Here is a 17,123-nt window from a genome sequence, read left to right as displayed (position 1 = left end):
CTCCTCTCCTCCTCAGTGCTCTGCTATCAAATGATCCCATTAAGCCAAGTTTCCACTATTTGTGGAGATTAAGAAGCACTTTACAGAGAACAGTGGTAACAGCCCAAATGGTATTTATCTCTCACCATGCTGCTTGTTAACAAAAGCTAAGTTAACACTTTCAGCTACTCGTGGACACAACAAACATGTGATGAACGGGATGGATGTCATCACCTCCACTGCTTTTAGTGTCCAGTCAGCAGCTGTAGGACAGGACTCGCACAAACCTCACTTCTTATAGAGTTCACATCAGTGCTTTCAGACACTTGATTTAGAAATCTAAATACTTTCAATACTATTCCCCACTGTGCTGCAAGCCTTGGCCCCAGCCAGCAAAGAAAGGAGCAGAACAGTGCCTAAGATGTAAACCCCACCCCTACTGATGTGTCTGAAGGTCAACAATGAAGGTAGGAATTGGAAACTAACACACAATCCAGTATTAGTACACACCTTTAAACTTTATTTGAACTTTTAACAATATTCTCACCTGTTCAATTAAACACCAGGGAGCTTAAAAAAGTTTCTGCTTTAATTATGAAATGTCTGGAGCCATGTGGCTTCTCAGTTTGTGATTACAATTACTAGGAGTTCACAACAGCCAACATCTTGGTAAATTCTTGGGCTTCCAAGACAATAACAAAAACATAGAGCAAGGGAATTATCTCAAATAATGATTTGCAGCTGCCTTGAAAAACTCAAAATCAGTTTGGCCATCCACACTTTTCTAAGTTGCTGTTCTTCAGCATCTCTCAGTGTCCTTTGGCACGTTAATTGCCATGCTCAAGTAAAACTCTTAACTGACACAACACTGAAACAACTCAAACTCGAGAATTTCCTATCATATCAGGAACAACCATTTTGAAGTTTGGGTTAGCACCTCTTTTAGCCAAGTGGCACCTTTCCAGTGCATTCCAAAGAAAACAAGTGTCCTTCTGTAGAGCAGCTGTGGCCTGGAAATAAGTTCAGTCCTTCACTGGGGTTAAAGCTTTATTTATAGAAAGGTGACTGCATTAATTGCAGCAGTATTTGCATTGGATTTGAACTCAGCACTAACAGGTTAATATTTACATTTAGGTAACACTTAAACCAAAACAAACGGAATACAGCCAATCTTAAGAGCAGAAAGACAGACATACAAATGACAGACTGAAGAGTAAAAGTAATCACAGTTATTTCACTCTGGATGATTTAGTCTGAAGGCCTATTTCTTAATCAGATTAGCAGGAAGAGTGGATTTGTCCAAATCATCAAAATATGGATGGTTCAGGGCCATTTTGCCAGAAATCCTTTTTGCAGGATCATAAATTAACATTTTCTGGAAGAAAAAAACAAAACCACATTTATTTCCTCATAAAATGGGAGCTAAAATCATGTTAAATACATAGATATTTCACCATAATATTAATAAATAACTACAAAGACATTTTCCCCCTTTGTTCTGTGCTCTCCTAGTTGGAGAGGTTATTTCCCCTACAAGTCAGTAGCAGTATCTCAGAAGATGAAGAATCCTCTGTTCAAAAACCAAGTACCACATCCACTGAACTAAATCCAGAACCAGGCAACCAAGCAGCAATAATTGTCTCAGCTTCTTACTGTGGGAAATAATTAAGCTTTAGGCTGGTAAAGCCCTAAATGTTTGCAAGGACAAGTGGTCTGACATTTGTTTTGTTGCTGACATTGCGCTGATGTCAAATGGCTTCTGCTCAGGTTGGTGACTTCCCAATTAAATTAAGAGAATGCTCACTCAGTTTCAAAATCCAAATTGGAAAGTAGGTGACAAGCAGGTAGAACTGAAGAAAACAGTTAACACTTAAGTCTCTTTGCAATAAAATACTTCAATTGAATAGCTCAAAGGTGATGAGAGCAAAAAGAGGGAGTGTCACAGTCAAAATAACCTGAGGGTTATTTCTAAAACAGGAGGAAATTTGTATTCCTAGCTTATAGAAGGGGTCAAAACAGGAATGAAGCATTCAGCAGTTTTGTACTAGACCCAAAACAAGCAAAGTTTTTTTATTTCTCCTTACTGAAGGACAGACCATTTCAAATTCACGTAATCAGGATTCCACCAGCTGCCTCTCCCCTGTTTGCACAACAAATCTGTCTTCCAGAACAAAACTTAACCAGGCTTACTCTGCCCAGTATTCAGTCTTGACATTTAATTATCTTTACACTTCATTCTACAGGGAGACTTCCAGGTTGATTTAAACCACTGAATTTGCATTTATGTTCTCTGAACTTCTGCCAAATGCAATGTTGCCTTCTAGATTTAACCTTGCATGCCCAATTTTACCCTGTGGCAGGTTCCCATTACCTACACCTAGAACAGTGTCCTATAGTTAATTCTGATACCCAAAGTTCTCTCAAAATTGACTCAAAGAGGGGAATTTCTCTGAAGAGATGCTGTGACACAGACTACAGCACCACAACTGATGGAGCAAGAGAAAGAAACCTGTCTGAGCAGTCTGGAACATTAGTTTTCCCTGGCACCTACTGTCCTGACAATTCAAAGCTTTTGAGGACAGCCATCAAGTGCTTTGAAATGCTGGCCATAGAAGTCATTTAGCTTATGAAGGTCTTAAACTCAAAACCTCACTCATGCAATTTGAATTACACATTTTTGTGTTAAGACATTTTCGAGTACAGCTCCTTTACATACATCTGCAAAAGTCTATAGAAAAAAAATTAAATATTGAAACATTTTCATTGATAAATCTGAGCTTGTGCTCTAGAACAAACTATTTAGTTTTGTTGCCTTTAGAGTTATATTATGGGTTTAAAAGGCTTAAAAGTGCTATAGGAAACTTAAAAGGATTCCAGTCAGGGATACCATTGTCACCAGACACTAATAGGAACTAAAATGTTAACATTGATTAAGGCAGAAGTGTACAAGACTTTAGAGAACTTAATATGCTTTGAGACTAGAATTATGTGAACACCATAAAGAATTAGTACTTTTTTTAAACTTTATTAGCAGCAGCCCCAACCACTGGTTTCACAGAGTGATGCCCAACCTAAGCTCAGATGAGCCCTTGGCAGGTCCTTTTCATGCAGCTGTTTCAACAAGATTCTCCTGCCTGTTCCTTTCATTTTAGTTTGTAAATACAGTCAGCAATAATTCTATTTCAAACTGATTTAATAAAGATGCTGTCAGGGGTTGTATCTCTTTAAGACAGCTGTGCTACAAGGTTCAGAGCTATCCAGGACAACTGCATGTTCAACAAATGCTCAGGCTGTCAGCGTGAACTGGGGCTCTGTCCCCCAAGAAAAACTGAGAAATTGTGATCATTTGAGCTTTTTGGGTAAGACTGCTTCATTCAGAGCATTCTGCCATATTACCAATATGGGTGATGAACTGCTCTGTGACTGCTCACAGCCATGAGCCAGGTACACAGCTACTGCTGTGCAAGGGGGTTCTGAAGTGTCAGCTTGCCTTGAGACACAGAGCACCCAACCCACATCCCCATCTGTAGGTCTGCACTGTACAAATGCAGCTTTAGAACAGCTAAGGTACATTATTATACCTCAGGACATGTAAGAGTACACCTAAGATGTGACCTAAATTAGCCCTCAGCGGCAGCACATGAGCTGGAGAGCACTAAATGGAAAAGACTGATGAAGAGCTTGCCAATTAAAAGCCTAGTGTGGTGGTTTAACTGCCTGGCCACAGAACTAAAGGAAACTCACACTAGACACAAAAGACACCAATTAAAAGTTAATACACCACAGGCAAAAATATTTAGCTCCAAATTTAAGGGCAATTGAGACAGACACTACAGACAGACTTGAACTAAGTTTCTTTTCTCAGCTAATCAATACATTCAGCTGTTTCTATCCTTGTTTATTCAGTTAAGACCATCATGAAAGTTTAACCAAGATGAGCCCACCAAGCTTAATTCACATGCTACCACAAAACAAACATTTCCAACTGGCTCAGCAGTCACACAGCCACATCACAACTGGTGCTGGAAGAAAGGTGACAGCTACTTTATGGGCAGAAGCCTTCACTTAAACCTCTTTGTAAAGACTCATCCTCACTTTCAAGTTATACCTGGCTTATTATTATAAAAAAGCTGAGGCATAATTGCTTCAAGTGAAAAACAGTCTGGTATCACTTGTGAAAGGAATTAATGTCACACAAGGTGTGAGTTGTACAAGAATGAAGGCTCATACCACTGCTGATAGCTTGAAGATCTCCATATTTTCCTTCCAGCTATGACTGATGAGTACAGCTTTGTGTATTCTGGAGTATTTCAAACAGCCCACTCAGGCTTTAATCAGCAGTTCAGGACAGACTACTTACAGCCAGCAGATCAAGTCCATCTTTATCCAAGTTTTTGACATGTGTTTCAAGGCTGACAGGTTTCCATTTTGGGAATGTGTTTTTATAGTCTTGCAGGGATTCCACCTCAGGCCATACCTCGTTGTTGGGGGTCCCTAAAGCTCTGTGCAAGCATAAGCAAAATGTTAAGCAATTTAGTCTGAAATCTGTTATGAGCTATTACACTTTTAATTATACACAACTGCTGTGTGGTACCACACAGGTAGCAAGGAGAGGTTCAGCCTTACATACCTGAAGATTCTGAAGATCTGGTCAATCTCTGAATCCCCATGGAAAAGTGGCTTTTTAGTTGCCAGCTCAGCAAATATGGTTCCTATGCTCCAGATATCTACAGGAGTAGAGTAACGAGCAGATCCCAGCAGCACTTCTGGAGACCTGTACCACAGTGTCACTACCTGTGGAACAAGGAAAGGTTAAGTTTGTGCAATCAGCTCCTTTAATTGACTGCAAGATCAATGGTTCATTTGTTATTAAGCAGCATTCACAGCTTTTTGCTAAAAATAGCCAGTACTATAAGTTTAGTGGAAGTGTAGTACTAGTTTCAAACTTCATTTGTAGACAAGCCACCTCCATTGCAGTAGCTTCTACTTCAAGAAAAGCAGCTGCCTGCACAACTTCCCTAAGAGCAGGAATCCTTTGGCACCCAGTCACAAAACCCCTCAAACCCAAGTGCTGGGCAAAGCAAAAATGCCTTTATTACACAGCAAGCAACAAGTTTGAGTCCATCTGACTCACTCTGAGTGGGATTTATAAAATGTTTTGGAACCTTAGCGTGAAACCACAGTCAAAGAACTGGAAAATTGTTTTGGAAAACAAAACATAACTTTTTCATAGTTTTGCTAGCTTATGGCTTGAAAAAACCTGAAAACACTGTTTCTTTTTAGCTGTTTCAGAATGAGTTCTTAGCAGGAAGCAAGTACACACTATCCAAACCACCAGAGGTATGTCCCAACTCACTTCATGTGTGTAGACCCGCACTGGGATTCCAAAGGCTCGGGCCAATCCAAAGTCTGCCAGTTTAATCACTCCCTTGTCATCTATCAGGAGGTTCTGAGGTTTCAAGTCCCTGTGCAGAACTCTTCTTGAGTGGCAGAAGACAATGCCTTGCAGAATTTGGTACAGATAACTCTAGAAAGGATGAGGTGGCAGGAAAGAAAGAAAGGAGTTACCTTTAGTACATGTCAGTGTCCTGCAACAAAAAGGTTCCCACAGCAGCAGGAAATGGAGATCCAAAGCACTGCAGATACTGAGTTAATAGCAATCAAAAAGCTACACAAATTAATTCTGAAGATTAGTTTAAGGCAGTTTAATCTCAGTAATTAAAAGATTTTCAAGTGGCATTTAAAAGCAAAACTCACATTCATCTTATTATCTACTGTTACTTATTTAACCTTTCATTTCTCCTCAAGGAGTTAATTATACTGAAAGTAAGAGCTGCTTATGGTTTAGTAGGTCATCATTAAATTCCCTCTTAGGTTAAGAAATTGTCCTCATTACCTTGACACGTGAACGCTCCAGATACTGGCCAGATGGAATACTATCCAAATATTTCTTGAGATCCATGGAAAGGAATTCAAAGACAAGGTACAGTCTTGAATCCTGCATGAGAACATCCTGAAGACTAAAAATTGAGTATACAATTACTTCCACTGCAAAATACATGAACTCCCATTTCCTTTCTCAACAGGGATACAAGCTGATATTTCCACATTTCTATTGTGGAAGTCTTAAAATCTTCAAACAACACTTAGTGAGTTATAGTGTCACCTGGATAATCAAGTATATCCGAAATAGTGTCAAACTAAGATAAATCCATGAGGTTCCTCTTAAACTTATGTGCTCTCAAATCAGACACAGGAGTGTGAAGAAAAAATACTTTTGCCATTAAAAAGCCCCACCTGTGGGTGTTGGTGCCTAGCTTCTCTTGGAGGCTGGCCTGGCACAGCAGAGCCTGAATTACTGGGAACTTAAGGGAATATTTAATGGGAGTCCAACAGACACAGCAGGATTTACACACAATCTTAAATCTCCTTCATCCTTATTGGAGTGTAAGGGTTCCTAAACCCAAACATGCACACATTGAGACACTACCTGGCTGGAACCTGGCCAGTTTTAAAGCACATTAAAAATCAAGTATTTTGCTGCATCAAAGAGCAAGCAAATGTGTTGTGGGAAGACAATGGCTGCAATCATTTTTGCATGTCAGACAGTCACTGATGGAAGTTTCACCCATAGCTCAGGTGTGCCAGCTATGACAGCATCAAAACACATCTAAATTCCTGCTACAGAACAGCAGGGAGAACATCACAACACTTGAGTGAAACAGTATTCCAAGGTGGTAAATAAACTCCTGAGTCTGCCTTAAGTAACAGCTACAGCCAGTTTAATGAGGTGTGCTGCCTCCATTTGCACAATAACCTCTCTGAAAAGGATTCACAGAAATTTGTAAGTTAACAAAACTTTGTAAGATTCCTAAAATGAAAAGGGGCAGCATGAGGAAGGCTTCATTAGAAAACTGGCATAAATATGGAGTTTAAAATATTTGCTGCAAAGAAGATACTGTATTAAGCAGAGAGGTTCTCACCTCACTAGAGGAGTGCAAAGTAAAAATCATTTCAGAAAAATAAGTTATGATCTGATGGGAGCTAGTGCCCCTCCACCAAGAGTTTAGCTAAATAGCAGTATATGCATACCAGACTATATTGGGATGATTCAGCTCTTTTAATAAAGAAATTTCTCGGATAGCAGTGCTTGGAACACCTTCCTCCTCACTTTCTAGGCGTATTTTCTTCATTGCAACCACCTGGCCTGTGGTCTTGTGACGACCTTTATACACAACACCATAGGTACCTGAACAAAAAGACAGTGAAACAAATATAGAAGTACCAGCTTCAGGTACAAATAAGTTATGGCAAACAGGAGCTGCTAACATAGGTAAAATCCTTACAAATGCAGTATTTGCTTAGATTACAGAGTACTACTTAGCTGTAGAGTTAAACTGAGCAATATTTTTGTTTGTTTAAAGAATGCCACCCATGAAGTGTAGCATTTGTTAGAACAGGTACTTAGAAGCCTAAGTGTGAAAGGTGAATATTTGGAAGATGTAGCTATAAAATCAGGTGCTATTCCAGTTTCAAGCTGATTAACTTTCAGGCAAGACCATTAGAAAGGATTATGATTTTGCCATTGATACATCATATTAAAATACTAAAGGTTTAGCTGCAAACAGAAGTAGTGCTCCTTCGGCAGTCTGAGATCCAGCCATCCATGGGTGTGAGCTGCAGAAATACCTCTGGCTCAATGCTCAGTGCAGCAGAGAGCCTAGTGCTGTGGGTCTCAGCAGAAGCTGAAATTGGAGCCAAGAGCAAATCTCAAATCAATCCATCTTAATTATCAGTGCTCACAGAAGTAGAACCCTCAAACCAAGACACCATAAGCCTTCATGAAGCATTAATCCCTCACATGAAGCCCAAACTAGTTTATTTCAGAAAGATTCAGGCACAAGGCTTTGGTTACAAAGCTTTGTTACAAGATCCAAGCACACCTTTTGCTATTGCCTCAGAGTGGGCAATCTCAGAGCAATGTACTTCAAACTTTCAATTTATAAAAAACAGAATTCTACAGTGATCACAGACTGGATTTCCAGTAACAGGGGGTTGTGACCAACACCTGCATTGAAGCCATCTTCTTAGTGCCTCAACGTGAAGTAATTGCTAAAAAATCACTTCTCCACAGAGCTTTGCTATCTTGCTTTCCTGTGACACCTGCCCTGCCTGTATATAATCAGAGCAGAACAATCCAGAAAACACTACTCCCTACCAGTAGCTCCAAGCTAAACAACATTGCAGAACCTCAGGGGGCAACTGGTAAGTTTATATTCAGAGAAATGGGGGAGCTTCCTAAGCTGTAAGCTGCTTTCAGGACTCAGAACATATTTTTTCTTCCATTTGGAGAAATGTTACAGCATTATCCATCAAAATGAAGGCAGACACCTTCAACGCTGGTCAGTTTTTTTTAAAAAGACCATGTCACTTTCAAAAAAAGGGGCAGGCTGAAAGTTTTTACAGAAATACCTAACTACCACAGTAATTAAGGCACAGGCTTATTTAGCCACTTGGTGAATCTCAGCGTTTCCTGTAACAGGCAGAGTGCACAGATCTTCTGGGATGCTTTATAGCTCAAAATGTGGAGCATTTAAAAGCTCACTGTTCCCCATACTTACCTTCCCCAATCTTCTCTATTTTCGTGTAATCGTCCATTGTTGTGGTTATCCCTGAAATGGACAGGAAAAAAGAAACAGAAAATGAGGGTGAACAGTTGCTGTCCTGAACACAGACAAGTCACTGAACCTGTGCCAAGTCTTTAGAAGAGAGTAGTGCCTCACGTAATTAAGATGTAATGTGAAACACTTACTGTTCTCATCAACAGGGCCACTGAACATATTTATTCCGAATTCCAGCTAGAAAAACTACAAGGTACGAAAGGGCAATGACTCCAAGCAGAAAAAAAAAAATTAAAAATCTTCGAAGAAAACTCTTCCAGGGGACTGAAAAACGTGCACCCTACTCATAATTTTTACCTAACTACTCGCTTAAGAGGAACGAGCTAGAAACGGATAAAAAAATTAGCTAGAAACAGACAGGAATGCTCCTATGTAAAACTGCGGAACCGGGTGTGAGCCACGCCAGGGGACACGGGCCCAGGGTGTCACAGCACGGAGGGAGGCGACAGCCGGGACCGGCACTCCGCACCTCCCCCGCTGCTCCGGACCGCCACGGACACCGAGTCACCTCCGGCTCCGGGGGGTCACGGACACCGGGCAGAGCCCGGTTACCTCCGGCTCCGTGCGGCTGCTGGCTCCGGGCAGGCCGCGCTCGGCGCAGCCCAGCCCCCGTCGCGCTCCCGCCGCCCCGAGGCGCTGCCCCGCTCCCTGGCCGTCTCTCCGGGGCGTTCACCGCCGCGCACCGGGCCGGGTCGGGCCGGGGAGCGGGACCCCGCGCGGGCTCGGGAGCGCGCATCCCTCCGCCCCGGCCGCCCGCGCCAACGGCCCCGCCGCGCGCCCCTCACCTGCGGAGCCGCCGCGCGCGCGCGCCGCACGAGCCGCCACCGCCGCTCAGGCACGTCCGTAGCACCGCGCGGAGCAGGGGCGGGGCCGCCGCGCATTCGAACCGTCCGCCTGCTGCGCTCCGCCAATGGCCCCGCGCCGGGCCCGTTCAAAGCGGCCAATCAGCGCGCTCCGCGCCAAAGCGAGGCCCAAAGGGCGGCTTTCGGCTCCGCCAGGGGAGGGAGAGGGAAATAGGGAAATGCTGCGCGGGCGGGCGCGGCAAGCTAACGGTGCACCAGACGTCTCCTTGGTTTGCCATCACCGCGAGTGGAGGCAGTCTGGCAGGGCGGGTGGGTCGTTCCGCGTAGCCCTCAGCCGGTAACACGGGGGCGCTGGGACAGCGCCGCTGGGCGGATTGGGCACGATCCCAGAGGCACGGAACGGGTCAGGCTGCAAGGGTCACCCGTGGGTCACCTGGTCCCACCTCTGTGCTCATGCAGTGCCGTTCCAGCGCACATGGCACAGGATCATGTCCAGACGGTTCTGGGATATCTCTAGCGAGTAAGAATCCACGTCCTCTGTGGGCAGTCTGTCCCAGAGCTCGCTCACCTCACAGGTAGAGTTCTGCCTTGTGGAACTCCTGAGCATTAATTCCTGACCATTGCTCTGGTGCCATTGCTGGTCCCAGGGAGCAGCGCCTGGTCCCTGCTCGGAGCCCTCCCTGCAGTCAGGGACGGTGTCCCCTCTTGGGGACCCACAGGGACGGTGTTTCCTCTCAGGGCCCCACAGGGACGATGTTCCCTCTCTCCAGGCTGAACAGTCCCAGCTCCTTCAGCCTTTCCTCCTCAGAGAGATGCTCCAGTGCTTGATCAACTTTCTATCTCTTCACTGGACCTTGGGTACTACTGGGATAACCCTTTGGGCTGCTAGCATGGTCTGGGGAGTATAATCGTATTTGGACCAGGCTGGGCGTTGGCTGCAGCATCTCCTTTTAATCAAATCTGTAAGATTTGGATGCTGCAGCTTCTCCTTTTAATCAAGTCTGTTAGATTTGGATGCCATGGCCAGCCAGAGCATAAATTCATTATTTCTGGCTGCATGGGCGCTGATCTGGGCAGAGCTGCTATGGCCTTGGGAGCTGTTTTTAAGGCATATGCCTTAATGAGAGGTCATTGGGTAACTTAATTCTGCAGAAGCTGGGATGTGTGTCTGAAGGAAATTAAAGTTCTGCATGCCTCCTCCCAGATTAAGAAAGATTAGTTGCTGTGCTATCCCAGCTTCTGAAAGAAAGGTTGGGGCTGAAATTAGAGAGGCACCTGTGGGCCCTGCTCAGCAAGCACTCTGCCAGCTGCAGCCTTCCTCCACTGGTACCCAGGAAATGTTTGCTCCGCAAAACATTACAGTACACCAGTTAACAAAAAAATACTGGGATAATAGTACTCTAAACAAATTTTGTTACTGAGAAACTGAAATGCTAAATAAATTAACAAAGTCATGTGTTTCTAGTTTTACAAGTCTTTCCCCTGCAGGACAGCGCCGCTGTGGATCTGTGGTGCTGCTGACCCACTCTAGCACCAATTGTCATCAGCACTGGCAGTCCTGGACCAACAGCTCCTGTGGGAACCTGCAGGGGTGAGACACAGGCACCACTTCACACTGCTGATGTTACTGCCTTTTGTAATTACTTCACTGCACTGGTTTACAACATTCTTGAAGGATGGCTTTGCTGCTTGTCTGAAATGTAAGCAGGGCAGGGTGCTGCAATCAAAAACATGCGGCTTCTCCCTTAAAGCATTTCTTTGGGATGGTGATTCCAGGAGGCAGGGCAGCTTATGGTGCACTTCCTTCTTCTCATCCCTGCCCCATGGCAAAGGCAGAGGCAGCCCGTCCAACTCCTCCCCCTGAGCGTGTTTCAGGGTAAAGCCCCTCCACTTTCCCCTCCCTCCTGGGGAATTTTTGCAGCATATGGTGCACGTGCTTGTGGGTTTCTGTTTACTTTGAATCCTGTATTATCACCACTTGCTGGGAATTTACCTGCCTAGAACAAGGCTTTTGTATATCTGGGAAATTCCATACGGGAACGTGACTTGTGCAGTCTTGTGCAACTCATAGGAGAAGAGCTTGACGTGCTCTGCCCTGCACAGTGACAGAGAATTTGTACCTGGTGTGTGTAACAAGTCCAAAGCAGCCAGGACAATGTGGGCACAGCAATCCTATAGATCAGCTGTACAGCTCAGACACAGTGTGGGACACATCCCTCTGGCCTGGACCTGCACCTCTGGGGAAGTTGTTTTCTACTGCCAGCACAGGGCTGGAGCTACTGCTGCTGGACCAGTCCCTGCCTAGGGACCTTAGGTAGGTTGCCAAAGTCCAACTTTCCCTTTAGAGGAAAAGAAAACGTTTCTTGCATTACCCAGACATATGGTAACCCTAGTTAATTTACAGGCATTGGTGGTGGTATCATAATCATTCAGTACTATAACTTGTTCTAAGTTATATTAAAATATATAGAGATTATCCCTCTCCTTTTTGACTGGATAGTGCTTATCTGGGTTGATCATTGCTTTGGACATGGCAGGAGATAATGATGCTGCTTGAGACAAGCCACTCAAGTACATTTGCAGTGACTTCTGAGTTTGAAGGGATTGACTGTTCTGCTTGAGGGAACAGCAGCAGTGAGCCCGCTGACAACTGAGTCACAGATGTGGGTGCATGTGGGAATCCCCAGGACTGCTGCTCCCCTTTACAGCAAAACACGGTGAAATGCAGAACTGAGGGAAAACTCCAAGGCAAACAGCAAAGGAATCTCGACAACACAATGTTAATTGCACTTTATTTATACAAATGACCAGGGGGCACATCTATTAAAACCTCTTTGGCATCCCAGACTTGCCTTTGCCTGACCTGCAGCGCTGTTTGTGCAAGGCACACGGGATCAGACGACAATGCCGGGCTGGGATTATGGCATTACAGCTGTATTCATGGCTGAGAACCCAGTGTAATGCTCTGAACAACTCCTTTTCTGCTGACTACAGGGCAGCTGCAAAAGTCAATATCCTCTTGTCTTTCATATATTAATCATATTCTCCTCAGCAATAACTTCACTGTAAGGAAGAGAAAAAGTGTGTTCTGTCTTTTACATAAGGATGGGACTGAAAAGGTCAACTGGTTGGTGAATACTAATGAGAGTGTCTAAAATAGGTTGTGTTCACTGTGCTCGAAAGCAGATAAGTACAAACATTGATTGGCTCCTTTTAACATTTATTTAAACTCAAAGATTATTTTGTTAAGATGAAAAATGCAAAAGTACAGTAGGAGAGATGTGCTACCACTTAGGAATGCAAGGTAATATTAGAGGGATAGTATCTCTGATGTATATCTCAGATGATACATTTAACCTGTTAAATCTCTTGTTATGCAGGACAGTTCCCACTATCATGAAACATGGACAACTTCTCTGCTGCTCTCCTGCTGCATTAGCATTTTGATAGGATGCCAGAAAACAAAAAGCTCCTGAGAACTGTTTAAAAATAAAACAAAAGGATGGAAGCTGCTTAGAAAAAATAATTAAAATGTCAGTGTCTCCTTACAGCATTAATATAAATATTTTAAATGCACTTAAAGTACTTGAATTTAGGTTAAAATTATTTTAAAGTTTTTATTTTTGTAACATGCACTAAATCACTTTACCTGAAAATCTCAAATATTTATATGATTGCAATAATGAAAATATCATAAACCATCTGTTCATTTCAAATAAAGAGATATTGTAAATAGAAGAACTGCTTATTCATGGTCACTGGTTTTTCATGGGTTGGTACCTTCTTGGAGGAAAACTCAGCTGAAAATCAGGGAAAGTTTTACAGTGAACATCGCAGTACACAAAATCTTCCCCCAGCTCTGCTTTGCCAAACTCCTTTCCCACAACAGGGAATGCTCCACTGTTACTGTGGATCTTCCTTCATCATGGGACACACAGCTGGTTTTATAAAAAAACCTTTAGAGAAATACCTACAGATATCCAGCCTGGATTTTATTTTAGTAATTGTAATTAAATGAGAAAGGTGATCAGCATACATGTATCATACCTGGGGGCAAAAAACCAAACAAACAGTGGTTTTTGTTTCTTTGGAGCATCTGGGCAAACAACCAGGCTCCACCAAAGTCTTTGGCAAAATTCCCATTAACTTCACTCTTGGCTCCAGGTCAGATGGCTGGTTCCTGATTTTAGTTTTTGCATTTTACTTAGCTTACAATTCAAGAAATAAAATGGTAGAACCCAATAAACTGCTTTTAAACTTCTGTTTGGGTGCCTGAGAGCAGGGGAGGTGCTGTCGAGGTCACACGTGGAGCTCCCTCAGTCTGGATGCGCAGGCAAGCAGTGCTGCTGGCTGGAAGGGGCTGGTTTGGAGGTGGGTGTGGAGGGCTGGGTAGCAGCACATCCCCGCAGGGAACAGGGCACAAACCCAGCCCTGGACACAGCACATCCCCGCAGGGAACAGGGCACAAACCCAGCCCTGGACACAGCACATCCCCGCAGGGAACAGGGCACAAACCCAGCCCTGGATACAGCACATCCCTGCAGGGAACAGGGCACAAACCCCATTCCCCCAGGCTGTGCCCAAGCCTTAGGCCCTGTCTTTGGCAGCAGTGTAACTCAATCAGCAACATTCCTCACTTGGAGAGAGTTCCATTAAAAATCTCTCTCCTGTAATGGCTGTTTCATTTCAACACGTAATACTCCTTTTATCCAACTTACCTCAGGTTTTAGCTGTTTATCCTTTTTCATCTTACAACAGCCACCCACTACTGTGCTTGATCAGATCAAATGCACGGCAACAGCACATTTAAATTCCAAACCTCTGTCAGGGAAGCCTGACCTGAAACCTCTCCTGAAGTAAGGGAAGTCAACTTTTCTTTCCCTCCAGGTATCATTCCTGCTGCCAAAAAAAAAAAGCTGTACTCTTCCAGGTGGGAGTGTAGGTGAGACAAGTGAGGTTTATAAGCCTGTGGATATACAATATGGATTTACATGTATACACCACACTTGACTTTGACTTTGTTTAAATATTCCTCCTCCTAGCAATTGTAAGAGTATCTTAAAAACCGCTTTTCACTTCAAGGAAACCTTTTCTTTTTTTCCCCTAAGGGTGATATTTTCTTTCTCAATCTGCAAATCCCACTTAAGTCTCTCTACCTGTCCTTCCCAAGGAGCCAAGGAAGATGGTGTGCAGTGATGGTGGGGTCCATGAGCTGCACAAAAACAATGTGTGACCCAGGCACAGAACTGCTAATTGCCACTGCCCATCAGTGGTCGTGACCAGCCTTGCATCACACTTGCTTTTAGCCAAGAGGGAGCTTGTGATCCTTTTCCCCCATCTCCTCTGGCTCCCCGTTCTCCAAGCGGGCTGAGGAAATCAGTCACATCCAAAACAAGAGGGATAAAAACATTCTGGGGAATTACCATCTCCATCTCCACAAGACATTGGCTTGTGAGACACAGCCAAAGTCTTTGGTTAAATATTTTTATTTGGCTCTGTATACAAAGAAAAAACTTTACAGGAGAGAGGGAGTGACAAGCAATTAGTTACACAGTATCCAAAGATGTATAAACACCTCTAGTCAGTTTATGCAGCTGGGTATGTGTTTAGTAAGTTGTACCTACAGCACTAAGGCCCTCGGTAGGACAACTAACTAGATTAAACTGTTATCACCAATATTTCTAGGTAAATTAGTGCTTAATAGCATTTGTTATGTTTCACCATTACAAATGGTTTCTAATTAAAACCGAAAAAGGGGTTGATGCACCAGGACAGACTTGTGAGAAGTAACGATAAGATAAAGAAATTTAAGTCAAAACTAAAGTAATCTTAATTGCTTTAACAATACTCTCAAAATTTTGTGCTGTGATAAAACACGTTTTATTGAGATGGATTAAAACATTTTTTAAACTGAGAAAAAGCACAAGCAGAACTAACTGCTGGTTTGCTCACCGCGGGATCTCACCTGTGAGGTTTGCAGAGCCCTCATCTTGGCCCGGGCGAGAAGGGAACACCGGGACTGACTCCCGAGGCTGGAGCGCGTTGTGCAGGAGTATCAGCGCATCGCCATCCGCAGGTGCAGCTCCCCGCAGCCATCCCCCCTGCCGCTCGTGTGCGGGCGGTTTCGCATTTGCATTGCAGCGAGCGCAGCACACCTGTGGCACTGCCGATGGGACGGGGCTCATCAGCGCCCAGCGCGGGGATCTGGTTGGCTCTGCACTTTTGTTCAACAAACTTCAGCTGAGCGTTCCCCTCCACCCTTCACGGAGCGGGCGCTCCGCGGGCAGAGCAGAGCACCGTGTCCAGGTGAGCCGCGGGGGCTGGGGGAGCTTTCCGGCCCTCCGGAGCCCCCGGCAGCGGCCGCTCTCCCGCTTTTCCAGCGGGGCGGACTTCGGGGCGCTACCCCCGCCCTGTGGCACCTCCGGCGCGGCCGGCCCAGGCACGGGGCGGGCGGGGCGGCGGCGGTGCGGGTCCCGGAGCCAGCGCGCCCGCCCCCGTGCCCTGCCCGCCGCGGGAGGAGAGCGCGGCGGGCCCGGCCCCACCTGCGGGGGCGGCGGCGCGGGCAGGACGGCCCGGCGCTGGGGTGAGCCCGGGACGGCCGGGCGAGGTGAGGAGCGCTGCAACATGGCCTCCTCCTCCTCCTCCTGCTCCTTCCCCTCGCGTTCGGCGGCACGGGGCGGCGGGGACCAGGTGAGCGCGCAGCCCTCGGGCGGGGAGAGGCGGGCGCGGGACCGGCGGCTCTTTCTGCTTTTCCTTCTTTTCCCTCCCTCCTTCTCCTCCTCCTCCCTTCTCTCGTGGGCGCTGCGGGTCAGCGCGGGGTGAGCGGCGGTCGGGCGGGAGGGGAGCGGCTGTGCCGCCCGTCTGTCCGCCCAGGTGCGAGGCTGCAGCGGGGAGCGCCTGACCCGGCCCCGCCGGGAGGCCCGCACGGCTCTGCCCTGCCGGGGCCAGCGGTGGCCAAACCCCTCCCAAAACAACACACGACCCCCCGCGTTAATGCCCCGCTCTGCTGGGAATGTGGCGTTTTGGGGCGCAGGTGTGTTGCGTGTGCTTTGAGTGTCTACCTTGCTTGTGTATCACACCGCTGTGGTGAGGCAGCGATGTGCTTGCGGGGCGGGGGCTGAAAAGCCACCCAGGTAAGGGCTGGAGGCTCCCACATCCTCACTCGTGCGGTGTGCGCGTCGCTGTGGGGCCGGCGAGGGCCGGCTCACGCCCCATTGCCCGGGGGCTGCGCAGGGACACCCACCGCAAGCCATCTTGCTGCGGGGCAGGTGGAGAGAAGATGCTGGTGAAGGCTTCATTTCTCCATGGCCCCAGCGGCCACAGGAATTGTTTTTCTCCCTCTTCCCTCCTCCGCAGCGGTCGGAGCGGGGCCGCAGGGTCAGGTGAAGGAGCTTTGCTGCTGTGTGTGTCTGCCCCAGGTATTCGATGTGGTCACTCTCTGTTTATTGCTCTCACCAATGCTGCCTTGTGTGGTGAGTGAGTGCACTCGTCCCACGTTCTTCCTACTGAACACTAATGGCTTAATCCATTTTAACTGTGAAGATTTGTGTTCTCAGGGCAAAGAAAGAGTATATTTTGGCTTATTACTGGCAAAATGATACTTCTACTAGAAGTAAGTCTAGGGAAAAGGGTTTGGGAAAGTATGATAACTGAATTATCT

At 45.8% G+C, this 17,123-nt stretch overlaps 1 protein-coding gene and 1 long non-coding RNA gene across 2 annotated transcripts; both read right to left on the bottom strand.

The window, feature by feature from the left end:
- Positions 1–476: 476 nt before the first annotated feature.
- CDK1 (cyclin dependent kinase 1) lies at positions 477–9,551 on the bottom strand. Its single transcript, XM_064716437.1, has 8 exons — positions 9,446–9,551; positions 8,601–8,651; positions 7,072–7,228; positions 5,876–5,999; positions 5,336–5,506; positions 4,610–4,773; positions 4,340–4,481; positions 477–1,354 (listed from the first exon to the last, which is right to left on the bottom strand). Exons 2-8 carry the CDS (start codon positions 8,635–8,637, stop codon positions 1,241–1,243), a joined length of 909 nt encoding a protein of 302 aa, XP_064572507.1. The 5' UTR covers positions 8,638–8,651; positions 9,446–9,551; the 3' UTR covers positions 477–1,240.
- Positions 9,552–12,282: 2,731 nt separating this feature from the next.
- LOC135449910 (uncharacterized) lies at positions 12,283–15,666 on the bottom strand. Its single transcript, XR_010440893.1, has 3 exons — positions 15,429–15,666; positions 14,182–14,429; positions 12,283–12,526 (listed from the first exon to the last, which is right to left on the bottom strand). It is a non-coding gene; the product is annotated as an uncharacterized LOC135449910 (long non-coding RNA).
- Between the last annotated feature and the right edge of the window lie 1,457 nt (positions 15,667–17,123).

The sequence above is a fragment of the Zonotrichia leucophrys genome, chromosome 6 (assembly GCF_028769735.1).
Source record: "Zonotrichia leucophrys gambelii isolate GWCS_2022_RI chromosome 6, RI_Zleu_2.0, whole genome shotgun sequence".
In the NCBI taxonomy this organism is placed as follows: Eukaryota; Metazoa; Chordata; class Aves; order Passeriformes; family Passerellidae; genus Zonotrichia; species Zonotrichia leucophrys.
The sequence above is the reverse complement of the archived record's forward strand: the minus strand, read 5'-3'. Positions and strand labels throughout refer to the sequence as shown.

Coding starts and splice junctions, on each gene's coding strand:
- CDK1 (XM_064716437.1), bottom strand. CDS start 8,637: ATGGACGATTACACGAAAATAGAGAAGATTGGGGAAG. Junction 7,229..8,600: donor AATAGAGAAGATTGGGGAAG/GTAAGTATGGGG, acceptor CTTTTTGTTCAG/GTACCTATGGTGTTGTGTAT. Junction 5,507..5,875: donor TGGAGCGTTCACGTGTCAAG/GTAATGAGGACA, acceptor CATCCTTTCTAG/AGTTATCTGTACCAAATTCT.